The 25,971-nt window shown below is 33.1% G+C and overlaps 1 protein-coding gene across 3 annotated transcripts; it reads right to left on the bottom strand.

Moving 5' to 3' along the window:
* Positions 1–420: 420 nt before the first annotated feature.
* LOC114184974 (E3 ubiquitin-protein ligase BRE1-like 1) lies at positions 421–24,941 on the bottom strand. Of its 3 annotated transcripts, none has more exons than XR_003604705.1 (19): positions 24,448–24,941; positions 23,226–23,387; positions 23,064–23,148; positions 19,090–19,317; positions 18,833–18,994; positions 12,696–12,889; positions 12,293–12,622; positions 11,991–12,177; positions 11,740–11,900; positions 11,589–11,660; positions 11,195–11,271; positions 9,036–9,230; positions 7,582–7,654; positions 7,371–7,457; positions 4,328–4,465; positions 4,045–4,247; positions 3,798–3,963; positions 851–1,130; positions 421–726 (listed from the first exon to the last, which is right to left on the bottom strand). XR_003604705.1 is itself a non-coding variant. In XM_028072419.1 (19 exons), exons 1-19 carry the CDS (start codon positions 24,562–24,564, stop codon positions 999–1,001), a joined length of 2,643 nt encoding a protein of 880 aa, XP_027928220.1. In that variant the 5' UTR covers positions 24,565–24,939; the 3' UTR covers positions 421–998. The 3 variants fall into 3 exon arrangements, 2 of the variants coding, with proteins under 2 accessions (XP_027928220.1, XP_027928218.1); XM_028072419.1 differs by having other exon boundaries at positions 421–1,130; positions 12,293–12,412; positions 12,539–12,622; positions 24,448–24,939; XM_028072417.1 differs by having other exon boundaries at positions 421–1,130.
* Between the last annotated feature and the right edge of the window lie 1,030 nt (positions 24,942–25,971).

Here is a 25,971-nt window from a genome sequence, read left to right on the forward strand (position 1 = left end):
TCCTTCTACTTAATAGGTCCTAAAATGTACAAGAGTATCATTGCTACAATTACCACAAAGTACATCTTTATCTTTAAGAACTTCAACCCTACTTAAAAAAATGTAGCGCATACCAACACTATGAAGCAAAACTTGCTTCCTAATAGTGAAAACAAAAAGACAACGGGTGAAAAGATTTCTAGTTTAATGCATTTCATGTGCTAAATTACAACTACATACTAAGGTTTTGAAAACTAATGTACTTCTTACGTGATCAATGCACTTTAAAATAGCTTAGTTTCAGTGAAAACAAGTTTATATCGATCTAAATCACCCACTAAAATCATAGAGTGTACAGAATGCGTTTATCCAAACATAATGGATGTATCAAAACGAGGCAACGGTTTAAAAATATTTTGGCAACATCAAAAAGAGTAAATATAGAATAAATGGAGCTTTCATAACTTTCGACAACATCAATTACAACTATATTTTGGCACATCCACGATTACACAAATTACAGGCTGTTATAAACAAAATTGAACGACACTTCTAAAATCTAACATATGTACAGATCCCAGAAACCAAAATTTGTCCTAAAAGAACTAGAGATGCAAGACATGTCGGTGGCAGCTTTGCAGTGAACTTCAAAGGAAATTTGGCATGATTTGAATTAATAAGTGCACGGTATAAATACCAACCTTCATGAGCTCTCCAAATGGCATTGGAAGATGTATAATGATAAATCTGCAAAGAACAAATATTACGTCTCCTATGGCTCCAAGTTCTATCTATTAAAAATGTTAAACTAAACACAATCCCATATTCATCAAAAGAAAAGCGCACGGGCGGTACTAGTAAGATCAAGTACCAGCAAAAAATAATCACTTTTGGTCCAAATGGAGACAGGCACTCATTGATCGCTACCAATGTTCCTTATCTCGACAATTGGGAATAAGTATACAATTGAAGCTCCTAGGTATCCATACACCAAAACAACACCGGCCTCATGTTTCTCGTTACAAATAAACAGACTTCACATCATTAGCCCCAAAGCTTGTACCACACAGTGGACACTTCCGATGCCTACTCCCACCAACTTTCTGGATACATGAGTAGCAGAACAAGTGGTAGCATTTTGTAATTACCACCTGACAATAAAAAAAGACAAAAATAAGCTTCTCACCCCATCAAGTCAGATTTGGTTTTCTTTAGATCTTAATTTGTAAACAGACTAACAACCAATAGAGCATATATAACCGGTGCAAGAAAATGAGAAACTTCTCCCATAAGCCTTTTTTTTTTAACTTATATATAACCTCCTAATTTAGCCTATTGATGAAATTTATTTTATTTAATTTCTCCAAAAGCTGATTTCAGCTAAAACTAGTTTTAGCTTATTAGAAATTTTTAATTTACCTTCTAATTTACTTTTCCTATTTAGAGAAATTTAACCAAACAGGGCCTATATCCAACAGTAATGAATTAAGCTAATGGTCATATAGATATGGAGAAAATCAAAGATATTAGCTTATGCTCTAGGGTGCAAGCAAATGCATTGAATAAAATTTGAAATTAATTACAAATGGGTCAAAATTTGTTAGAATTGTATTAAATATAGGTAGGAAGTAGTTGTATTGGCAAACTGCTATATGTTGTACCTGAGGTGTACCTATCTTTGTACCTAGGAATCTTGGTTGATATACTCATTGTATCAGAATTTTACCAATATAAATATGAGAACACATGAGAGGAGTGTTCAAACTCACTCAAATATAGTCTACTTTTCTTTATCTCAAACCCTAAATCACTAAACCACTAAACCACTTACTATTTGTTTATAAGTAGGGTAAAGACAAGTTTCTATTTGATGTATTCGATTGTGGAGGAAAATTGTTTTTGAAGAAAATATCCCACCTAAACTCCTAAAGCTTATGCGTTTGTGAAATTAGTTGTGGAGTTCTTAGTGAGCATTGTGTATATTGTTTTATTGCAGAGAAGCTTCTGCAGGCTTAACATGAAGTATCATATAAAATCAAGGTTGCTAAAATTTTGGGAGCAAGTGGAATTTCAACTGTATTTGGTTGAAGCAGAATGCATACTTGCATCTATGTGTCAGTTTCCCCCCTAAACTCTTATTAGATAGAACAATACCCACGGCCTCCCTTAATGCTCGCTTGTTGCTATATACAAGGAGCACTTGCCACCAACATAAAGAATGAGAAGTCGTCCACTGCATTATTTTCTTTACTTTCCCAGTGAGATATGATCATTTCGGCTTTATGTGTTAAGTCATCCACATCCTACTTAAAATTTCTACTTTTCTTTCCTATTCTTAGAAATTTGGATTAGGATCTAAATCGATCCTTTAAAACTGATTTGTAAGGTGAGGACTGCTCAAATTTCTATAGGTTATATTTATAGCTAAGTCAATGTGAAACAAGCCCTCAAAAGAGGCCACAACAAAGGCATCATAAGGGTGGATATATTTATTTACTAAAAAAATTACAACTCCACCTACGGTCTCATACCTAGTCCCAAGCCCAGACAAAGGAGTTGTGTTAGTCATTCAACACCCAACTTAAAAATCACCAATATAGCATGCAAGCATTTTCTAGGATCGTTAATGTGGGATTTCAAAGAAAAACAAAATTTCATAGAAGTAGAAATGACTCTACCAACACGGATATGTAGCCATACAACAAAACATGGGATTTGAAATGATTGTTTACATAAAAGAATTCGGTGTACTACCAACTGAAAAAGGATAGTACAAAATCAATTATGGTAGATACATACAAAGAGGGCCAAGAGGACAAGGACACGGGAGAAAGTGGTCAAGATGGATTTCACAGTAAATAACATCATCAAAACGTTGTTCTTGAATAATATCTCACCAAGTGGGACGTGGCTTTATGGTTCGTCTTCAATAAAAACTAAGGCTACTAGTATTGTTTTAAGGTCAGGTCAGAAACAACAGTAAGAAATCCAACACAAACTCATCTAGCTCCAAAATTTAATTCAGAAACATCACTATTCTTCCCCAGCTATATTAGGAAAGGATCACCTTCAGCATTATTTCTTCTTTAGCAAGACCAAGCATAGCCACACACCTTTGGAATAGTTTCATCATTTTAAAGTAAAAATCATTTATATTTCAGAAAAAGATCACTTTTAAAAATTTTATCTTTTAAATTTTTTTTAAAAGATTAGAAATGCGGAAACTAAAAAAATACATCAAACTTATGGTTATTTTGAGTAGCATACAGAAAAGGCTGAAATCATAACAAACATTCAAAACATTTATATTTCAGAAAAATATCACTTTTAAATTTTTTATCTTAAATTTTTTTAAAAAGATTAGAAATGTGGAAACCAAAAAAATACATCAAACATCTGGTTATTTTGAGTAGCAGAGAGAAAAGGCTGAAATCCTAACTAACATTCAAAACAAAATATTTAATGTAACAAAACAAAATACAACCTATGCTTTTCAGAAAATCCATAAATTAAAATCACTTTTTTATACAATCTTAAAATCACTGCTTCTAAAAGCTTAAATGCAGCCTTTAACCCATTAGATATGAAGCTACAACACCCCCCACCCCTCCTTCCGCAAAACTCAATAATCAGCTTGACCATCATAACCACAAGGTGCTGCTAATGAGTTTTAGACCGATGCCATACAATACACAATTTATAGAGAAGATACTTTCGTGTTTATCTCTCTCCATTATTATAGTAAGTAATAAATGCGCAAAAAGAAAGACAGACAGACACAGAATGTTGTATATATGACATATCTCCTTAAAAAATACCTCTTTTGCCCTATCATGACAGATACTGCACTTGATAATTTCCCTGTACTCTTCAAGTTCCTGTTGAAGCTTTTCGGTTATTGAAGAGCCCTCATTCTGTTCTTTAAGGCGTGAAAACTTTCTCCTAGCAACCTCCAGATCCTCCTCTGTTCTTTTCTTGGCAAACCTTAGTAAAAAAGATACAAGGTTACAACAGAAGTGTGAAAAAAACATTTGACAAAAATCGTATACATGACAGACTAAATACCTTTCTTTCTCAAGTTCTACTTGTAACTCCATACGCGTCACCCTATTACTACCAATTTTTGATTGCAATTCGACCACTGTATCCCTAATCTGTTGAGTTTGTCTTCTAATATCAGACAGCCTTCTTTGTGTATTTTCTGAAGTGACGGAACATTGAAGCTTATCCTCTGCCAGTCTTTGAAGCTGATCCGAACAAAACTTCAACTGCATACCAAGTAAGGATAAGTAAGATTCCAAAGTCAAATCTGAAATGTAATTTAAGAATAAAATCAAGACCCAGCTACCTGGTCTTCAATTCTTGAAGCTTTAATATCATATAAATTCAGGGATGTGTTTGCTTGCTGGATATCTTGTTCAATTACTCGCTTCTCCATGAGCAAAGAATCCTGCTTCTGCCTTGCCCTTACACCCTCCAAAACAAGCTGCACCAATGAGACAAATCAATAAAAAAAATCCAAGTGAAAACATTATTATATTACCATACGGTTGATCTTCAGGAATATTAGAAAATGCTCAATGAAAATTAGATATTTTGTGTGTGTGTGTGTGTATATATTATAATTTGACCTTATCTTCAACTAATACAAAAACCCTTTCAAAGAAAGGTATTTGTAACATATTTTGACAATATTGTGTTAGAAAATCTAGTTTTATCTGCTGTAAGGAAAAGTCATATATAGGGTACAGAAAAGCAAGTTATTGATTGTCTTTTTAAAAAGCCTATGTAGGAGCAGGTTCTCCTAAGATTGAAAATGTCCTTTTTCCTCCTCTTGTACAATTTTTTTGTAATATTATGTGTTCTGGTACTAAATACAACTAACTAAAGCAAGCTAATCGAAATATCAAACACTTTGGTCTTAATTTGATAATAACTATGTTTGATCCTGTTGGAAGTCCCACATCGACTAGAGATAAGACTAATTCACAATATATAAGTGAGAGCAATCCTCACCTTACAAGTCAGTTTTGTAGGGTTGAGTTAGGCTTAAAACTCATTTCTAACATGGTATCAGAGCCAGGTTAAAGTCTATCCTAGCGAACTTTCTTGGACATTTTGTTCCACCCGATATCGGGCCGCTAACGGACCACCCACTAATTTCTTGTCCCACGCACGAGATGAATATACCTCGACGTGAGGGAGTGTGTTGGAAGTCCCATATCGACTAGAGATAAGACTAGTTCACAATATATAAGTGGGAGCAATCCTCACCTTACAAGCCGGTTTTGTGGGGTTGAGTTAGGCTTAAAACTCACTTCTATGATATCCCATTCAGTTTTATCCTCCAATCATCATTTTGGTACTATTTGTCTCTACCACCTATCCCAGCATCATTGGTGATTGACTGCTGCAGTCTGTTGCCGCCCAACCCTGTTGTTATCATCAGTGACCACTGCATCTGGTGCATCTCCTTGAACAACAGAAAACCCAACCAGTTTTGGAGACTAAAACCTCTTCACAAATTCCTATTCTTTTATACCCTTCCCTAAGGGCATTCAATCCACACATCACCTTCCACTATGGAGTGATGTCACAGTACCTCCAGGAGGTTTGCCAGCTGTCCCCAAGCCTTTTTAAGACTGACCTGCTGTTTTACCACGTTTGAGGAGTAGGTCAACATTCATCTTGTTTTATCTTTTGCTTCTCCTTCCCTCAAAAGAGAGAATGCTATTGCAACAGTAAGCAGGTTGCAATCCTAACCAGGTTAGAACAACTATATATTACTTAAGACAAATTTGAAAGGAAAAATGATGTAGTTCGGGTCACTTCAGTAGAACTATGGTTTGTTGGTCAGGTATACTATAATCACTGGGAGATAGATAATGGTGAAGTGCCATCTGATAATCACAAAAAGTGAAGAATGTTTATTTCTAATTTTGTGCCTTGCTATGCCAATAAGTGGAACCAAACATACGAGGGAACCCTAAAGGTGCAAAGTATTTTTGCCAATGATATTCAATGTTTATATGATTCTAACCAGAAGTTGGCTTCTCTCTTAAACGATTATAATCCGATTTCTTTTGTTGCCCTAGCCCAATCTACCGTACAAGAACTGAAGATGATTTGGGAAGCTCACTCACCGGAAAATAAAAAGAAACTGGAAAAGTTCCATATTAATGTGATTCCCAGGTAAGAATCCTGATTTTGATCATAATCGTGATCAAATTTTAACTAGTAATCAGGTTCCTTTTGCTTCTCCATTTCATAGACAAGGCTGGTGGTGCAAGCTACAAATTAGTGGGTTGGGTCATATTAGGGTTCTAGTTTTCTTTTACTCCTCTCCTGCTACTTTGTACTGTTGGGACTCGGTTTAAGTCCAACAACTTTTCTTTGTAAAGCATAATATATAATATAATGACAAATATTAAAAAATATTTAAAAAAAGTATATAATACGCTCAACTAATAATAATATTACAGTAAAAATATAAAATGTTATTCATAACATCATATAATATTGATTATCATGTTACTTATAAGTATATAAGTATTTTACTACATTTTTATTCGAAGTAAAATCTCACAAGTTTATAATGCTTCTACTCTATAGTTTGACAATCTTGGTTTCAGTAGCTTGCTCAGCAAACTGAGAGTAGCAACAAGTTCTCTGATGTAACATTCAAAATAGTTAATGAAATCATCTTTTTCTCTTAGAAATTATCTTCACCCTTTTCTTTCCAACTCTTAACATGTTAATAGCTACATTACAAGCAATACTTTGAGAGCGGAAGTTGATATATGATATCATAAATACTAAAAAGTACAGTATACATGTGAGAAGATATATTTTTTATTAAGATGAAAACATAATGTTTCGAAAACGTAGTGTGTGAAAATATACCACATGCATTTAAGTCATTTAATCGAAGATATATACAATTTAAATAATATTTTGATACTAAAACATTCACCAAACTCGTTATTATATAGGAAATAAGCAAAATTGTGCAAAGATAGTATAACATTAGACAGCACTCCATTCAGACAGAACAAAGGGTCATATCTAAAATATAAATAAAATGAATGCACTTGACAGCTTAAAAAGAAAAGTCTTGTCCGGCACTAAAGCTGTATTACATACACACATAACACATTCATACATACACATACACAAAGGACAATGAGTATACTGAGAAAAGAAAGAACAGACTGTGTCTATTGATGACAGCAGGCTACAGACATTAACTGAGGGGGAATTAATTTCAGGGAAAGCTCTAGAAAACAACAACTGTGTATAACAAGTGAGAATCAAAAGTTAAAGCAAATGACAGATGCAGAACAGCCAGAATACAACATTATGAAGATGCAAGTGATTTCAAGACAAACTACCTTAATATTGTAATCATCTCTTTCAGTAATTTGCTGCAGCAGATGTTGGTTTTGAGTTTGCATGTCATCATATGCTTGTCCAATACTCTGTAGGATAATAATGCCAACAGCAACAGATCAAAAACATATTCAGAGCTAGAAGCAATTACAAAAGAGACTAATTACTCAACTATGTCATTATGCATCAAATAATTCCAACCCATTAAGATACCTCTATTTCAGATAAGTAGTTCTCATTTTGTTTGTTCTTAGACTTCAAGATATCAGACAGATCACACATTTTCCTGAAATAGTAAACAATATGGACAAATAGAGTTAACCATCAATTAAATAATACAGCAAAATTAAGGGAATACAGTTGCACACAGATGAAAGACAAAAACCTTCAGCTGTTTTCACATAAATATAGATAAACTTACAGTCTATTGAAAAAGCACAAACAATTCATCAAATAACTGAGAAAATAAAAAGCAGAATTCCAAATTCAAAAGGTACAAACATCAACAGGTACAATCTATATTTGTCTCGTAGTAAAAAATCAGGAGGGTTACCCAAAGCAAATTTGATAGAAGAACTATAAGAATATAATGACAGAAACTTCGCTTCAATAAATGGAAGCTAGGAGAAATAAACAGAAAAGCTTTTATAAGTTATCGAAAAGGATTAAGAAAAAACAAGTTATTGTTTATTGAAACAAAAACCCAAATAATAGGAAAATCCAAGACAAACAATGAGATTTTTTGGTTATCCCCCCATTTCATCAAGTAATTTCATAATAAAACAATCATGACAACAAAATTTGCAAACCAATACTCTTATTTCTATTTTAAATTCTGAGAAAGTGAACTTTAAACCTAACTCAATCCTACAAAATCAATTTGGTAAGATGAGACTTCCACCATATATTATAATTTAGTCATATTTGTAGTAGATGTGAGATTCAACACAGCCCCTCACAAGCATGAACTGGACATATCAAACATTGAAATTGGGAAAGACCTGAAAAATGGTTGTACGATAAGTCTAACAAACATCGCTATGATCAGCTCTAATAATATCTTAAATACTAAACTTTAAGTCTAACTCAATTCTATAATTAGGTAAGGTTTGTACCCACTTATATGATATAATTTGGTCATATCTCCAGTCGATGTAAGATCTCTAACATAATCTCACATGCTAAGAACTGAATATTAAATCTAACTCAATCCTACAGATGTGGCTTGGTAACGAGAGGTTTACAATCATTTATTATATATTGGCCATATCTCCAATTAATGCAGGATCTCCAACAAAAATAAAAAAAAACATAAGTAAGAAAATGTCACCTTTATTTTTTATAAACAAAACCAAGCAACCAAAACGAAAGAAGACCAAAAGAACATCTTACCATTCATGAAGCCTTAATGCAATCAGATACAAATTGCAATATTGAGATAAGATGATGTGAACATTTATGTTTTTGCAATTTCACTTGCATTTCTTCTGTTAGAGTTTGTTAGCTAGTGTGTAGTTGCCCACTCAGAAGTGAGTCATACAGCTTATTAGCTATATAATTATTTGCACTGTCACTTTTATCATAACTTCACAGTTCATTTTATCCCTGTAATGTTTTCTCTGCGATAATACATCCTACAGTAAGTAATGTGAGAAGCATAGACCAACCTTTTAGAATATTCTAATTTCTGTCTCATGTCCGCAATCTCAGCTTCACCAGCAGCCAGCTTTTGCTGTGATCTGGCCTCTGCTTCATTGGCTTTCTTAACTCGAAGCTCCAAGTTGTGCTCATCAAGTGATGATTTCAAACTTTGAACATGTGCCCATGCTCTATATTCTGTTTCCCGTGCATCCATGACATCCCTGCAGACACGGATCTCTGTTAGTATTCCACAATTTTTGTTTCATGTGTTGGGGAACCTAGCACGGCAAAATGTCATTACTAAACCAAAATGCCAACCATGTTAAAAGTTTGTCCTTTATTTTTTAAAATTTGTTATATTAAAATCTGATAGAAGAATTTCAATAGAAAGAAATAAAAGTTTTGAAAATTAAGTATCAATTGGGTTCACGACTCTTATATAAAACAAGATGTTACATAACAATACATGTTGTAAACATATAACAAATAAAATAGAGACTAACATATAACACTTAAGAATCTCACTAAAGTTGGAGCTTGAATCGCAACAATTGTGCCCTACTTCATGCAGACATGCTTAACTGTGCTCTCACTAGGTGGCTTAGTAAAAGTATCAGCAGGAAGTTCCTAGGTTATGAAGTGACTTGAAGTAAGAAAAGCTTGTTGACTATTTTCCCATATCAAAAATGAAAATTAGGTTGTAGCAATTTGAACCCTTTGATAATTTTGAGCTAACATTACAATTTCAAAATTACCACCCCTTGCTAAGAGACTTGGTGAAACCAATGGATAACAACCTTGGGAGGACCATGCCACAAAAGCTAGCCATCGTAATTGGGGAGCTCAAGGCCTTGTATATCACATACTAGAATCCCACATTTCTAATGTGGGACTCAAGTCCTACAAATTGCAATTGGATGGTAACATTGAGATTTTAGTCATCCCCGTCTCTACAGCCTCTGCTCAAATAGTTTCCAGTCATCTCTGACCTCTGGTCATTCCTAACAAACTTGTCGCTCTCCTGTCCACTGGCACAACCAGAGACCATGAAGTTGAGGGGATTAATTGGTGGTTTTGTCTTCATTGCTCTAAGGCGTCTTAAGAAATTAATGTTGAAGGTGGATACCTCCCACATCCTTTGGAGTTCAGCTGAACAATGTATTTCGTAAGAAATCACAAAGTTGTAGGGATTTGAACATAAATTTGGTTAACTATTAAGTTATCAACAAATTTCTACGTTCATAAAAGGGATGGACACAAGGAACGTGAAGGAACACTATATATGTTTAAAGCAACAGGCATTGAGTTAGTGGTTGTTAGATATAATTATATGGGCCTATGCCCATCTCTATGTAAAGCAAGTTACATTCTATTTATAGTATGTTCCATTTTGTGCTTGTCACACAAGGATTCCATCATTTGACATCTACCATTTATTTCAACATGGTATCTATAGAGCCTGGTGTCCTCCTGATGGACCAAAAATTATTTCCGGAAATCAGGTTTCTTTCTGATTCCTGAGCTTGACGGGGGGATGTTAGTGTATATAAATTGTCTGTACTACTTAGAATGTAAAGGGGCGTCGTTACACTAAGCTTGCAGTGATAGCAGTAGTTGGTAGTGACAATTAAAATTCATTAGTTTGGTGCAACTGTAACATGGATCAGTTATCCACTTTCCTTATAAAATACATCTTGTGTCAGCTCAAATGAATACATAGAACATTCATATTCTCTCATTATTTCACTGACTAAATTCTCTCTACCATAGTTTTAACATGTGTATTAAAAATTTCAGAATGATGGTCATTCCACTATAGCAGTTTCATGGTCATCATGTCCTATTCTGCTACCAGGCGTTGATAAAACTATGCCACTAACTTTTCTTCTAGAGTCCAATAAAAAGAAATTTCATCTTTTTCCACAATTCTTTTGTTCCTAAATTTCACAATAATGGAGCAGTTTCATGAGCATCAAGTCCGCACTGCTATTCAGGACTGTTAAGACCTATACTGCTAACATTTTTTTCCAATGTACAATAAAAAGAAATTGTAACTTGCTTCCACAATTCATTTGTTCATAAACATTTGTCCAGAAAGTTCCTTCAAATGTAAAAACCTTTTCAGAAAGAAAAATATGTAAACCAGAACATCAAATGAATTCAAAATCCTGATTGAAACTTGAACCTTGAATCAATGGACTCGCGTCTAAACATTTCTAACATCAACTTCAAATCCTGTTCGCTTTCTCTCAAAGCTTGAAACTGCATCAAAAAGCAAAGCAAAGTTTCTAAAATAAAAGAAAATGGAGAATTAGGAAATCAACTCTATCTCCCTGCATAACATTTATAAGACTTGGCATGCAACAATTTCATTAAATGCATTCTTCTTAAGTCAGAAGTGACAATTGAAATACATCTTACAAATTAATTAAATTAATAATCCTTATATATTATCCTGTAAATCAAATCTCAATAATACAAAGAGAATACCAAATAATGTTTTTGATACAACATATAGCGTCAACCACAAATAAGCACACTGATGCAGCATGACTTTTTTTGAGTCAAATACAACATACCACACCATGCAGCCTCTTTATCTCAGCAAGTTGACTGGCAGCCCTAACAGAAAATGCATCACATTCTTTTACCTGTCATTTAAAAACAAATGTTCAGCACCCATGAATTTGTGCCTACCAAAATGTGCAGTGCGAGTAAACAAATACTAACCTTCCTGTCAAGAATACTAGAAACAGACTGCACATCTGCACGCAATGAATGGATATCTGAAGCTGATTCTTTATATTTTCTTAGTTGGCTTTGCATAGACCCCATTTCCTCAGGAAATGAAGAAACCAGAGATTTGAATTCAGCAATAATCTGTTTCCTTCCTGAAGTCAAACCAAAGGCATCACAAATTATAAAACCAAAGAGTAACAAGATAGCACACCTTAAACAACAAAGGGAAGGTGGATCCAAACCTGGTTCTCTTGCTTGTTCTTTCAGCTTATTTTCAATCATATTTCCTTCCTCTATCTTTTTCTGTATCTCAGAGTGTAGATGAGCAACTCTAAAATCTGAAACTGCAACAGATCTTTGAAAAATATCTGCTAAATCATTTTTAATGTACCACTCCCGCTCCCTCCAAGTAAGATTATCCTTCTCAACCTACAAAAAAATAACAAAAAATTGGTTTGGAAGGAGAGCCTCATAATCAGTATTTTATTCTAGCAAAAAGGGCAAGAATCAAAATGCACAACTGAAACTACCGACCAGTTACAACCTGTAGTTTCTCATATAAGGCCTGATACTCCAGAACATCTGATTTTGACTTTTCTATCTGATCTCTAACCAATTGGTAAGCATGGGATGAAGTAATACACTTGAAATTCTTCAAAGTGTTCTGATCCAAACATTCAGCACCAAAAGTTATACCAGTAAAAAGAAAAAGAAAATGCACATACACACATTTTATGATACAAATACTAGTTAAAATACTGGAGTACGGAGCACACGAAGGGAAACAAACCTGTAGATCACACAACTGCTGTAATATTCTTATTCTTTCCTCATGAAGACTTTTCAGTTCAATTAATCGAGTAGAACTTCGGTCCTGAGAAACTCAACAATTAAGGTACAATATCCTACAAATTCAGAAACTAAATCAAAGAATTTAAGAACTATACCAATAGCTCCTTCAAAGTAGATTCCATATCTTGCAAATCCTTTTGCTTATCTCTGATCTTATCACTAGGAATGTGTGTACTTCCAACATTTAAGACTGGGAGAACTGCCCCTTTTGCAGCATCTCTCTCAGCCTTAAGCGTTGCAAGTTTGTGATTGCTTTCTTCTAACTCTGCAACAGCGCTAGCTAGTTCCCCTGAGTAAATCAATAACAGTAGAAGAAATAAATTTTATATCGCTTTCCTTCAAAGCATAAAATAGGTGACTAGTAGAAGCAGATTTGTTTTCTCTTTTCCTCAATCTTTTCAAGACAAAACAATAGAATATAAATGTTAAGAGTTCAAGTCCTGTTCAATACAGCAAAATTATATACATCTCCATCAGTTGCAAACATTGGAGATCTCACATCAACTAAAGTTATGATTATATAATAGTACATAAGAGAATACAAATCCCATCTTCCAAACTATTTTTGTAAGGTTAAGTTACACACAAATTCATAAGATTATCAAAACATATCCTAACAAGGTTTGTTGAACCTATCATGTTACCGACTAATAGGTTCCCAACAAATATATAGTCCTACACTCAAGATGACTAGTCCTTGACATCCCCTTGGGTGCATAGATCTTACAACAACTAGAGATATGGTTAAATTAAAGTACATGAGTGCACATATCAAAACAATACATTATATTAATTGTGTAGAGCCAACATCAAATATAACTTTACATGACAATAAGTACAAAACACCTGAAATATATAGAGAACAACATAATTTAACAGTATGCACAACTCAAATCATGATTTTTTTATACCATTAGTTGTAATAAAATAGTAAAGTGAATAATGTCTAGTTAAACAACTTATAACTTAAATCAGTTGTTATCCAACTCAACCCCACCTGAACTGCTACGTGGTCTTTGGGCTTCACATTTAACCATAACATACATCACATACTGATAACCTTTTATGACTCCATGATGATAATGCTCAAAAGGCCTGGAAGAGCTTATAACAAGGGGTTTGCAGCTGAAAAGGGGGGTCAATTTGCACCAATGATAATCACGCATGGCCAAATGGGTTTCTTCTTGGATCTAGGTTAGGGTTGCAGCACTTCAGTGAAACAAATCTCTATCATTTCTACATATAGCAATTCAATTCTATCACCAACATATTTAATTTTATAAAATTTATACCATAAATTTTTATTTAGTTCCAAATTCCATAAAAAGAAAAAATCCACATATTCAATTTTGTAAGGAATGAAATGTCCTTCTAATTTCTATCTTAAACAATGTTCATGTTAGAATGGTTTATATCATCTTCTATTGATGTAATTCCATTTCAGCAACGTTGATTGTTTTGACATTGTTTGGTTTGAAAGGTTTAGTACATGGTTTTTGGTTTGGGGTAGGCATAGTGGAAGTGGTTTTTTAGATTGTGTTTGAGGTTTCGAAAGGCTTTTGGAATAGGTGGAGTAATGCTTGGTGCTATTATATTTTTTCGCATATACCTTTACCAATGACAAAGCCTTAAGAAGAGTATTGGGAGTCTGAGCCATAATATCACACCAAAAATATTTGTTTACAACCCACTGATAAAACAATCTAATAGCCATCCTTTTCCATATGAACTACTACAATTGTTAACCATTGAACATCGAGGGTACAAAAATACTCAGAATTCTTTATCCCTTACATATTCCTCAAAGAACATTTGTACCATCAAATTTGGGGAAATTTAGCTTGATGTTTTGTACACGAAATGGAACACATTGAGATTTGTTCATAGTCATAGTTGAGTTTTGTCCACCAACTGAGTGAGAATTGGTCATATCTTTAACTCAAATCGAGTGGAATATTCCTAATCATGTCTATCCAGTAGCTCCATGATTTCATTAACATTAGTATCAAACTCTTTTACACAGGTGTTCTTGGACACGGTGCAAATGAAAGATCCAATGTAATGTTACCAGATTTTCAAACATAAATGAAAACAACCTTCGATGAATGAAGAAATTCACGTATCGTATTATGTTACTGAATCTACTTAGAATGAGGAAGACCACAAAGAAGCAATAGTGGAAACAAAAACAAGAAAAGCTGGAAAAAAATTACCAGGAAGAACAGAAAAAGTCTTAGATGGGCCTGAGGGAGAAGAAAACCACGCACAAATTCCAGACCCACTCCCTGATATGATTTTCCTATTTATAATTACTTAAATTCCCCCACATATATGTTGAGTGTTGACATCGTTGCCTTTTTCTCTCACTTTTGTGAACCACTCTGTTTTCCTTCCCATTAGCCATGTGTACCACTTGCATAACAGTTTCCCCTGGCACATAACCAGTCGAATTATTCTTCTTTTGCTCTTCATTCATGGCACCTGTGACAAGGTCCAATAGCATTACTCCATTGTGTTTAAACTCTTACAGGTACAAATCTTCATGAATTTATTAAAGCCTGTGTCATGGTATCTACTTGTGGAAGAGGTGGTCATGGCAATAGAGGACGTTGTAGTGGTTGAGGACATCCTTGATACCAATGGGTCACACTCAAGAAAATTGTTACTCTTTGAATGGCTTTTCTAACAATACAGCAAACATCTCCAAATCCAAAACAATTGAATCCAAAGTATATAATACTATAAATATTTAATGTTAAAATCCAATAGTCAACTACAATCTTCCAAGATCTAGTTTGCTTGATCATGCATCTCACAATCCACATGAAGTCAAAGTCTATGGATAATTGACTCAAGTGCTTCTAATCATATTTTTGGTAAAACCTCTTTGTCCTCTTCCAATTATTCTCCTAAATTTCCTTACGTCCTAACATTAGTCAACAAATCCAAAGTTGCTTCTCAAAGAGCAAGTTAAGTTACCCTTTCTCCTTCATTAAACTTCAAATTTGCTCAATTTGTTCTTGCATGCCCCTTTAACCTTTATCTCTTTATGTCAAATAACTAACTCACTAAATTGTTTTATAACTTTTGATGCCAAGTTAGTTGTTATATACAAGTATGGTATCGGTCAACTAATTGGCATAGGACATGAATGCAGAGGGTTGTACTATTTTGGGATCAAGCCAAGCCATTTGTGTCTTACCTAGCCTCTCCTTCTCCTATGCTTTTGCATGATCATCTCGGTCATACACATTTGTCAAAATTAAAAAAAATGATTCTCCAACTTAGTAAACTTAAGTCCTAAAGTGAGTAAAAAACAAATGAATCAAGATGTAAATTTGTTTCTTCTATCATTCACTTTGATATTTGGGGACAAGTAGTGTTACATCTTTAGGGTTTAGAGATGTTTTTACCTTCATCACTAATGTTTATATAATAAATGATTGTTCAAAACTTGTCTATCTTTACATCTTCTTTTAATGAAATCAAAACTCAATTTGGACAAGTGATGAATATTTTAAAAAGTGATAATGCCAAAGAATATTTTTCGTTTGAATTTTTACGCTATTTTGAGCTCAATGGAATTTTACAACAAAGTCACTTGTCCTCGTACACTTCAACACAATTGTATAGTAGAGAAAAAGATTGTTCAAAACTTTTGTCTATCTTTACATCTTTCTTGAATGAAATCAAAAATAATTTGGACAAGTTATGAAAATCTTCAAAAGTGATAATACCGAAGAATTATTTTTGTTCTAACTTTTTCTGCTATTTTGAGCTCACATGGAATTTTACACCAATTCACTTGTGCTCATACACCTCGGCAGAACGGTATAGTACAAAAACAAAATAGATAAATGTGTGATAATGCATGCACCTTACTACTTGGCCTTAGTATACCGATCATCCCTAAGGTGATGTTAGTTTCACAGCTTGTTTTCTTAATAATAGAACACCTTCTTCGTCCTTTTATAACAAATTTCCTCATTCTGCCATATCTTCAAATGAACCTCTATTTCATGTTACTCCCTATGTCTTTTGGTTGTGTTTTGTACATGACATGTCTCCAACTGTAGACAAACTCTGGGCACGAACCATCACATGTGTCTTCCTAGAACATTTTAGCCTCAAAAGGGTATTGTTCCTATTATCCTAATACAAAAAGGTATTATGCATCTACAAGCATCACCTTTTTTTGAAAAAACATCTTTCTTCCCCTGTCTTCAAGAATCGACTCTGCTCATGAAGTCTAAACCATTCACCTGGTTTAACAATTACTTTTCCTTGCTCATGACTACTAATAATAAAGGTTCCAGTTGGCCCATTACTCTTTGAAAAGTACCCGTTCTACCTATAATCCTCATCCTATTTACACTTTTCAAAGTTATCACCATTATCCCATTCCTACTTCTCATTTATTTCCTTTGTTGTATTCTATTACCATTACAAAAGATACAACTAAAGCACTTGATCATCTTGGATGGTGACAAGCCATGTTTGTTATAGTGCAGCCAAACATAATTACAAACGGGACTTGGGTCCTCTACCACCCAAGCAGAAGATAGTTGATTGTAGATGGAAGTAAACCATTAAAGTATCGCCAAATTGTGAGGTTGATCGCCTTGTTATGGCACCTCTTCACCATTGGCCACTTCCTTAATTGGAAATTAAGAGTGTTTACCATAATGGTGATTCGAAGGACATCTACATTCAACAACCTCTTGGTTTTGTTGCTCAAAAGGAGTCTCTGTTGGTTTGTAAATTGAGACAAGCTTTCTATGGTCTCAAGCAATATCCACATGCTCAGTTTGGAATGTTTAATCGTTGTTCAAACTTTTGTGAGGAAACGTAGTCAAGCATACCATTCAGTCTTTTATTGTCATGCAACCCTTGGAAAATGTGTTTACCCAATTGTGCTTGTTGATGATATAGTTACTACAAGGAACAATGCTACAAAAAATTGCTTAGCTAAAGCAACATTTGTGCAAACACTTTCAAACCAAAGATCATGGGTGTCTCAAGTACTTCCTAGGCATTGAAGTGGCTCAATCAAAAAGAAGGTATTGTGATTTTGGACAGGAAATATGCATTAGATATGTTGAAATAAATAGGAATGATTGATTGTAGAGCTATGGATAATCCTATGAATCTAAATCAAAAATGAATGGCAGAATAAAGTGAGCTCTTCTCATATACAAAGAGAGATAGGAGACTTGTGGAAAAACTTATTTATTTCACTATTACTCGTCCAGCTCTAACTTTTGCAATTGGTGTGGTTAGTCAATTTAGACAAGCTCCTCACAGTGATAACTGGAATGTTGTCGTTCAGATACATCAAAAAGACTCCAAGATAAAAACTACTACATGAAGATAAAGGAAGGACCCAAATATCTAGATATTGAGATGTTCGAAGTTCCACAATCAGATTTTTTTCTTAATTGGAGGGAATATTATTTCTTGGAAAAGCAAGAAACAGAAGTGACAAAAAAAAAAACCACTCAACAATTGATACAGACATTACATTTCTGATAGATTTCTTTCTAGTTTTCTTCATTAAACTAGAGGACAACATACCCAGCCCTGAAATTGAGACAAAATAATAACTCAAGTATTACCCAACAATCATTCTGATCAGGAAAAATAAAAACTTAACACTGACAAAAGAATTGCAATGACTCTCTTATCCCATTTTGATTAGAAGGCGAGAAATGGCGCAACTAGACAACTAAAAATGCTATGAATACTGAAACAACCAGAACACAACCTGTGAACCACGTAAATGACCAGAGCAGGACTGGACAAATACACAGATCCCATGACCCAGAAGTCTTACTTGGCACACATTTTATCCCAAAAAATCGAGATTCCAGTTGTGATCCAGCACAGGCAGTTTTCTAAAAGGCATAACATAGTGCAATTTCTGACTTTATGATCTAGATAACACTGATTTTCCGATGTTAAAGAGAGGCAGTCAGACATGTTATTCAGAGTTTAAAGCTCTATTCCATTTCTATTATTTTTAAATTTTTTTTTAATTTAAATAATATCTCATCCGTACTCAATTTTCTGTTAATTAAATAACAGGGGAAAAGAAAAACATGGGCTTCTCTATACTTTAAAAGCACCGAAATTTATATGATTTCAACATAATTTTCGCAGTTATACAAACCACTTCAAGACTCCATAGTTCAGTGGGGACACAATGCAAAAAAACACAGTAAAGACAATTTACCTTTCAATCTTTCAAGTTCAGCTTTATTTTTTGCATCAATATCTCGCTGAATTTGGAATTCACTTGATAAAGACTTGTGCTTTGAATGAAGTTCGCTGAATTCCAATCTCAAGTTTTTAACTTTCACATTTAGATCAGAGGATGATTTCTGCCTACAAAAAACTATAAACAAGCAGTGTAACCAAAAAGACAGAGACTGCTCTGGAAGAATAACCCTAAAATCAAACAATCATATACAACAAGCACTCGCATCTTACCATCCACAGGAAGCTTTTTCAGTAATGCAGTATGCAATCCATCCGTCAGAACCCAAACATTATTAACAGCTGTTGCCATATTTTTTAAAATACTTTTAGCTTTTTCAGTAATAATTTCTTGATGTTCTTCAGTCTGGTTTGCAAAGTTATATGCAGTTGCACATTCAGTTGCACCAGTTTGCATTAGACGGCTAAGAAACACATCCTGAACAGTAGATGGACCACCATCTGGCAAACATATCAAAGGATCCTCATTAGTAAACACACTTTCCCAAAGTTCAGACTAATAAAGTTTGACATAATATCAAAAAAAAAAATAAAGCAATTTAAAGATAGGTTATCCAATCCCCAGAAACAGGGGTAGCACCAACACCATACATTGAAAATAATTCAAACTTCAAGGTAGTCTTGAAGAAAAATAGACATATTATTGCACAGTTAAAAGACAAAAATATAAAAACCAGAAGAAGGATAACCAAATATCATTCCAGACCAATAGTTCCAAGTACTCCATATATTAAAAAATATGCAGCATATTAAAATTTCAAATACAATAGCAACAAGACCCTTATCCCACTCAAGTATCTAATCTGTAGTGCATTATAGAATACAGAATTTTGTCTCTAATTTCAACACTAAAAGTTGGTAGTATGTCAATGGCAAACAATTATACACACAAACACACTAATTTCCCAAACCTAGAAAGAATATAAGCTAGAAAGAAGGACATCATACACAACGAATAACAAGTCATTCTTAACATTTAATAGAAAAGTCAACACAATGGAAAGAATAGGCTGTATAAACAACGCAGTGTACTTTAAATAAAGAACACAACTTTCTTTTCAACCTGGCAGTTGGTTTGCAACCCTCACTTACCCCGGGCTCCCACCCTTCTTCTGTTAGTCAGGATCACCAAGAACATAGTTGGTTTCAAAGACAGGAAACGCCAACAAATGGTAAAAATCTATTGACATAAACAGATATATATGGAAGCACATCATACTAAGTCTTTGTTTGGCCAGAAGAAATGGAATGTTATTTTACGATTTAATACTGCAACCAAAGGACCCCCACAGCATTCCTCCCAAAAGAATTGATATTCCATTATATTACTAAGCATGCCCATCTAAATTTATAAAGTTGTAAAAACTACTTAAATTTATGACATGTCTATAAAAATATTTATAGAAGATTGTTATAATGGATATTGTCCTAAAAGGTTTAGATATTAAATTTTAATTATTTCACTTTTGGGAATGTTTTAACAAAATTAGTCATTTGATAAATGTACACCATTATTGAATATAAAATATTAAATCTGGGAGTAAAATATATTTTTGGCTCAGAAAATGATTTACTAATTAATACTGCTAAATTTTTTTCTTTCAGTCATTACATCTGACAAATAGTAATTTAGTATCAAACCAAGACGAAGACTCCATATAAATAATTTTAATATTTTTCATGGAAACCAAAAAGACATATGAAGACAAATTCTGTCTCAATATTCATAGTTTCAGACAATGTCATCAAAATCATGAGTATGCTTGCAAACTCACACAATCTTGCAAGTACAGGAAACCCAAGCGAGAAAAAACAGGTGGCAGAGTTCGGGATTGTAATTTTTGCTCTTGAAATAAGAGAAGTGTACATTGCATCAATTCTGAAATCATTTGTGCAGGCTTACCTAATTCAAATTACCCAACTCATGTAGTTGGGCCTTTTAAATCAGGTTTATAAGGACCGTTTTACCCTAGGGTTGGTAAGAACCAAACAACATCCCCCATGACTATTTTTGATTGACTGCATTCATCATCAACATTCCCATCATCATCATCATCATCATTGCCCACCATTGCTGTTGTCCATCACAACTAACCCATTATCACAACACTTTTATTGTTGTTGTCACCACTTGCATCACCATCAACATACTTTCTGCAACCATCTCCAACTCTTGCATCCCCATTGCTAACACCGCCTTCCTTCACTATTGTCAATCTATCTCACAGACAGTGACCAACTATTGGGGGTGCATCTGTGATGGACCTTGTAGGTGGATGCATCAATCTGTCTTCGTTTTGCTTTGGCCACTCAAAGATTTCCCTCTCATAGATACTTCTTATTTTATTATTATAGTAAAATAAAACAATATATTATTCCCTCTCATAGTAAAATATATTCCTTCTCAATATTTATGATTTATGATTTATTATTAATTATATTTCTTGTCTATGTAATTTCTAACTTAAGTACACGCCTAAATATCGATTTTCCTATAAGCATAACTCTTACTAGTCAAGTTACAATCCTCAAGTTATGATCTTTTATCCCTCCTTCCGATCCTCTTATGATCCTTCAAATCAACATATATTTATACCATTTTTTAATTAACAAATTTCTACAACATGGTAAAAGAAACTGTAATGTAACATTTACCTATCCTTATAACAAAATCTAAAATGACAACATCTTATTCAATTTTTCACCTAATCTGAAATAAAATCACATTTTAATAATACCTTTTATTTTATTTTATCAAAAATATTAGCACTAAAAAGTTTAAACATTAGAAATTATTAACAATGTCAAAAATCATATAAAACTGAAGAAAGCTTTCTTCACATAAATTAATATTTTTTTGCTTCTACTTTTATCATCAGATCTGAAAAGATATTTTTCCAGTTTTCCATCACATTAGTCTAATCTTGAAAAATCTGTAACGAATGCAAGATTAAAAATTCATTCTGTAATTTTCAAATTTTATTTATTTTAATTGTGTTTAAATAATCTAAAAAATAGAATGAACTCAAAAAGAAATGCAATTAAAACATTAGAAGAAAAAAGGTACATGAATTCTGATAGAGGTACAGTACCATAATAAAGGACCGCGGACTACAGACACAACCAGTGACAATTTAAACAGTTGGTTAGCCTATAAATGATCACTCTAGTTGATTTCTATCTTTAACACAAAAGTAATGCATACATGCTAGTGTATATGATGTACAGGCTCTATTGTAAGTAGAATAGACCTCTGAGTAGCTCTAAGCAACTCCTTAGTTAGTGTTACTATAGCTGTTATGTTTGTTGCAACACCTGTTATGTTTGTTGCAACAGCTGTCAGTTTGTTAGGTCCAGAGCTCTAATTCAAGTACATCAAGGAAAGAAACCATGGAGACACCTAGTGATAATTTACTTGGTTTTTTGGGAAGGTAAGCCTACAATTGATCACTCTAGTAGATTTCTATGTTTAACTGAAAAGCAATGAATACATGAAAGTGTATATGACATATACGTTCTGTTGTAAATAGAATACACCTGAGTGGCTAAGAGCTACTCGTTAGTGTAATGACAGATGTTGAATTTGTTGCAAAACAGCTGTCAGTTTGTTAGATCTAGAACTCTAACAAAGACTATAAATACCGTTTCACAATCACAAATTACATAACACAAACCATTCAATTCCCCTTTATATATACTCTGTTGTGCGACAACGCATGAGATGCACATTGCCCATTTGAACAAAGAAAAACTCCAAAAAAATTAACTTTTTTAAGCCTTCTGCCATAAATTTATATCAATGTGGCAAGGAAAGTATTATTTTTATAGCACACTTATGAAAGACCAAAAGTAAAAATCACAAAAAAGATTACATTAAAAGTTTGTATATATACCCCACAGAGAAAGTATTGGTTTCTGTAGAATGATCTGGTCTTTCATTAACAGTTCATTTAACATGTATAGAATATACATAGGAAGAACTAGATAGCAATAAATCTTCCTTAAATTATATAAACTGAAACTTTGGGAGTAAGTTTCCAATCCTTTCCGCCAAGAAGAAAATTATGGATCAGATGTTATTTGAACAAAACGAATTATATTACTGTCAGTACATGCAATTAAACAAAGAGTTAAATCAGTCTTCCAACAAGACACAAAAAGTAATAGCCATGGGCAAATGATCTCACCTTCCATGATTGATACAAATCTATAATTTGATTTGCCACTTGACTCTCTCACATGTTCAGAACACAACTCCAAATCATTGACCATCTACAGAAGATAAATAATTAAGTAATCATGTAATATAAGAGTAACATTATGAGCTAAAAGAAATGGGAGCCAATTACCTGCTCCCAAGATTTCTTGACCAGTGATAAAGTGGGATCATATGACTTTTGCCTCTCCTTCAGTTGAGCAAACCTATTGTCAAGAGCTACATACTCTAACTTCTGAGTTTCTAATTTTTGTGTAAGCTTTTGATTTTGATACTGAAGTACAACAATGTCAAGCTGAAACATAAGAGAATAAACGTGATACAGTTTATTAGCTCAGTTTTTCTGGTGTATTATCAGTAAACAAAATGCATATTATGTACTAGATACATGACTTATACCGCCATTAAACTAAAGTCCCATATGGTGAAATAGGGTAACAATGTCCAATGAGTATATGGAATCTACGGTCATTGTATAAGCATTAATTTTTTAAGAAATGAAACTAAATCACCATTTTCCAGCATAGGCATAAAATTATCTTCCTTAATTGCCTGCCTGTGCATGGCTAATTAAAGAATCAAACCAATTTAGTAAAAGAACTTGCAGCGTTAAACCAGTATACGTATTACCTCCCAAATAAAGAGTAACAGGATAAATCATCACCTCCCACACAACAACATAATTTTCATCCCCCCAGTTCAAAGTTTGAAAAGGGATTGTTATGAGCAAAGCAAAATGCAACCATAAAAACATATTAATTATATCCAAAGAATCCAAAGCCAGAAACATATATTGAAACTTGTCAGAACAATACATTTGCAGGTGTTCAAAGCCTGATATATTATAAAACAAAAAAACAATTTAGCAAAATAAAAGTTAAAAACGCATTGCATAAAGTTATAACCATTACTCTAACAACACAACAATATCATCGATTACATAAATTACACAAATTAGTAAAATATATTGATATAATATAAGAGTAATGCAGAAATTACACAGGGCATTTGCTTAAATGTCCAGGTTCAGATCAACAACGACGGCAACTAAGCCGTGCCTCACTAGGTGGGTAAGCTAAATAGATCAAAAGAAAGCATTGTTTTCCATTAAATCAAGGTTTAGACTAGTTCAAAGCAAGCCTTCACTTCCGGTACAAACATATGCATGTCATGTACTTTCAACCAAAGCATGAGAGTAGACTAAACACTATTTGAGTTAATAAAAAGGAACAAAATCCTATCCACTCAAAACCAATGACATGTTTCGGATGAGAAATTGTATATTTGAAACACAAGCTTCCGATATTAAGGAAAAAATAAATAAATCACCGGAAAAAAAAAAAAAAAAGTGGCACCTTTTTATCTTCAGAAACGGGCAAGAAGGGTAGTTTCTTGGCAGTAGCAGCTGCAGGTGTTGGGGACAAGGAGCTAAAGTGACGTCGTTTTCGGTCTGAGTCACTCATACTCCCCATTGAAACCAGAGACACAAACCCTAGAAACCACCCACTTCACTCACATCACAAAATTTCAAATTCATTTGTCACAAAAACATAATCCACAAGGTGTCCCACTGACCCCTAAACAAAATCACTAACTTCAATTTGAGAATAATCAATCCCTCAAAACCCTAATTCAAACCCCACCTAGTGAACATGAAAAAACAAAAGAAAAAATAAATAAAAAATAAAAAGTTTTTCTCCGTGCTATCTATCTACTTCGAGACCCTATCGAGAGGAACAAAACCTAGAGTTTGAATATGTAAGTGTTGTGCTCTCTCCCTCTTACAGCTTTGTGCATAGCTGTTTTCGCTCTTTCTCTGGATTGAAAGCCAAGGAGGGGAAGAGAAATGATTTGTATTTTTCTTCAACCAAAATGGTTGTAGCGTAATATGGGGAAGTTTACGAGGGTATTGTCGTAATATAAGCACTCACGCCGTTTGTGACGTGTCTATGTAAGTTTCTGAACAAAAGATAAAAATATTTAAAATAGATATGATTATAAAAAAAACGGAAAGAAGTAAATATATTCATTAAAAATATATTCATTAAAACTTATTCAAGTATTTTTAATTTTATAAATTCGAGATAAATTTATTTTTAATCTTCAAATTTAAAATGACTTGTTCGGTACGTATATTTAAAAAAAAAAAGTAAATATGGAAAATGAATGTGTTAACCGATTTAAAATGACTAATTAATATTTTTATATAAATAAATTCTTGAAAATTATTTGTCCTGACATATAAGTTTTTTGTAAGAATTTGATATAAAAATACAAATTTGTTTTAGATTTTATATTATGGAAAGGCTTATATACATTAGTAGAAATGATACGAAAATTTTAGTTAGAAACATTTAATATGAGTACTACTTTTCCCATAACATATTTTAGTATTTACAATACATTTGTATTAGTAAATAGTCAGTATAATAAATATTACTATTTTTTTTATAATATAATAAAAACATCATAAAATTAATACAAAAGTCTCTTAGTCTTGACTTTTTGTTTTGTAAACTTAAGATTTGCAGGGGTTACTTGAAGAATAATTGAATATTAACATTAATTTTTTTCCTGTAATAAGGACATTTAACAATTAATAAATACATTAATTTGTTTTAATAAATACATGTAATCATTATTAGAGATGAAACATGTATTTAATTAACCCTGCCCATTAACCCGATTCAAACAAAATTCATTAAATTAAATTTGTCATGTAATTTTTTTCGCGTTTCAAATATCTTTAATGATTTATTTATACAATTAACCAACTTTGATTTTTAATTCGGATAAGTTCGTTACAATAAAATTTTTAAATAACAATAAATTTTAAAGATAAAAATATCCTTAAATAGCATCAAATTTTGAAGACAAAG

This window comes from Vigna unguiculata, chromosome 5 (assembly GCF_004118075.2).
Source record: "Vigna unguiculata cultivar IT97K-499-35 chromosome 5, ASM411807v1, whole genome shotgun sequence".
Classification (NCBI taxonomy): Eukaryota; Viridiplantae; Streptophyta; class Magnoliopsida; order Fabales; family Fabaceae; genus Vigna; species Vigna unguiculata.